Source organism: Mirounga leonina, unplaced genomic scaffold (assembly GCF_011800145.1).
Source record: "Mirounga leonina isolate KUSES-001 unplaced genomic scaffold, KU_Mleo_1.0 Mir_114, whole genome shotgun sequence".
NCBI lineage: Eukaryota > Metazoa > Chordata > Mammalia > Carnivora > Phocidae > Mirounga > Mirounga leonina.
In genome coordinates this window covers 51242188-51244687 of record NW_023270265.1, presented here as the reverse complement: position 1 = coordinate 51244687, position 2500 = coordinate 51242188, and the positions used below count along the sequence as shown (strand labels likewise).

General features: G+C 47.2%; 1 protein-coding gene across 11 annotated transcripts in view; it reads left to right on the top strand.

Annotated features, from left to right (window-relative positions):
- Positions 1-2500, top strand: part of EBF3 (EBF transcription factor 3) — a 117999-nt gene that overhangs the window by 103388 nt on the left and 12111 nt on the right. For all 11 annotated transcript variants that reach the window (XM_034986141.1, XM_034986226.1, XM_034986150.1 and 8 more), the window contains exon 11: positions 1858-1946. In XM_034986141.1, coding sequence (XP_034842032.1) covers positions 1858-1946 — 89 coding nt within the window. The remainder of the gene's footprint in view (positions 1-1857; positions 1947-2500) is intronic.

The following is a 2500-nucleotide window of genomic DNA, read 5'->3' as shown; positions in this document are numbered from 1 at the left end:
AATGAGAGTGTATGGTTATTACAAGTCATAAAGCTTCTGAAAGCTTGCATTAAAGCGTCCATCACCTGTCAGGGCCATTTGCATGAAATCAATAGTGGCCGCCCATCTATCTTTTCTGATCACCTTTCATCAGGCCGATTCATTAAGTCAAACAGTCATGGTGATTAGCTGGGAGAGAGGAGAAACCCTGACACGTTAGAAATGCACAGTGGGCCACCCTTTTTGTTCCCTCATCAAGAAATGTAATACTTTATCTAATGCTTTTTGGGCCAAGTCGCTGGGTGAGGCCCATCCGCCCGGCTGCCGGCATGGCACTTCCGCCTTGACACCCTTGTCCTGGCCCGGGCAGAGACATGACAAATTGTCCCCCAAGTCAACGCTGACAGCTTCTGATGATTAATGGTTTGATTATGAAGTGGTTTTACACATATAGAATTTACATCACAGAGAGTTAGAAATTTTGCCATGTCACATACGCCGAGGCATTTTGAAGAGCTTTACTATTTGCAAAGAAGAAAGAGGGCAAAATCGCAGCAAAAGCCATGTCATGTAAAATCAATACGTCGGATCAATGCTTTATTAACAAGAAAATGTCTTACTTCACATTCCTGTGCGGACCTTTGTCTCTGGGATGTATGATGGAATGTCAGATCATATTGTGGCCCTCAACTTACGGGCGTGTTGTTGAGTGTGCGTGCGAGTCTTCCGGCCCCGGCGCGTCCGAGACCCGCCATGGGTGTTGACATCGGCGCTCGAGGAAAAGCGGTGACCAATTATTTCAGAGAGCACTTTCAAAGGCAGCCTCTAACCTCGTTCCTCGAAGCCGGCGCCTTTGTGTTCCCCGCACTCTTGCAGACCTGCTGAGTTGGGTGGTGTTAATCATCAAATTACATGCTGACTAATGAGTGATGGCCCAAATTGTGGGCTGCGTAATGAATAGATGGCGGCAGGTCCTATTAGTCTCAGAAAACCCCCTGATTTATGTCGCGCCATGCACCGTGGCATTACTCCACGGAAAACGATATCTACATCAAGAAGTAATGTACTCTAATAAGTATTTTCATCTTAACTCACGTCCCCGGGCCTCCGGGCTCAGTTTTTGTTGGAGTCACGCGAAGCCATAATAAAGCCCAATGGCTCCTTATAAAGCTTGTTAAACACAGAGTGTGCAGTCGGACGGAGTCCCGGCCGTGATTCATGCACTATACACGGCGCGTGTGCTGCTGATTTATGGCCGCGCACAGTTCATAGTCAAAATTACAATTTGAGGGATAAAAAGATTAATTACTATTTGTGGCCGGCAATTTCGTGGGGCTGGTGGAATGATAGTGCTCTACATCAGTTTGTAGTCAGCCATTCACAGATTATTAAAGCTTTGCAAGAATAAGTGCTCCTCCTGCCTGGTTTGTGCTCAGGCAATATGCTAGACAGAAAAGGACCACAGGGATAAATCTGCAGCTGGCAATAGCTGGACATATGTCATAATTGCCAGTTTCCCATAAATCCCTGGCCAGGGTGGAAAGCACCGCGTGATGTAGACAGTGATCATGACCGTGGTGATTGCTAGGTATGGCCCCAAGACTTGCAACCTTCTGCCTGCACTGCCATTCTTACAATATATTGAGTAACCCATTGACTTTCTTCCAGTCTAATTATAGATTAGAAATAATCATTGCTTTTATGTGCCAAAGAAAGGGGGGAAATCCATTCCTTAAGACAGAGCTAGCGTTCGGGGGTGCTCGCCTCCGAGAGCGTCAGAAAAGGAGAGTCACACGTTTATTTGTAAGTGTGCAATAAACGAGTAATGGATGACATAAAAGTAATTAACCTGACCTACATTTCTGTGTCCTGTTACAGCCCTTAATGAACCAACCATAGATTACGGCTTTCAGAGGTTGCAGAAAGTGATCCCAAGACATCCGGGTGATCCCGAAAGGTTACCCAAGGTTAGTAAAAGAGCAAGTGGTGCCCTGCGCGGGTCCACCACCGTGCCGGTTCCGGTTTGGGGGCAGCAGGTGCGCTGGGAAGGGGGGCTCCCAGGTGCCCTGGACCCCGTGACCATGGCAAGGCCGGCAGGTGTGGGGAGCCGTCCCCGGCCCGTCCGAGGCGGGCGAAGGGTGAGGGAAGGGGGCCCCCCGCGGTCGCCGGGCTCATGTCTCATCTCCATCTATTTAAAGGAGGAAAAGACAGGCTTCTCTGGTACAAATATTTTGGATTCTGTGAGGGGGACATAAACTTCCGCGTAATGAAATAGTTCAATTAAACATTTTCCACTCCAGTAGCCCGCGCTGATTTCAATCTAAGCAGCCCCAGACTGATCTGTGATTACTTGACTCTTGTTTTCCTTTCATTTTCTAAAGCTCGATTCAGTTTAATCTTTTGTTTACAAAGCTTTTGTTATAAGTCCCTGACTTAGCAGGCTAACAAATGAAGTCCACATATTAATATCTAGGGGGACTTTTCATTTAAATTCAACAAAGACAAAAGCTTGCCCGCCTTG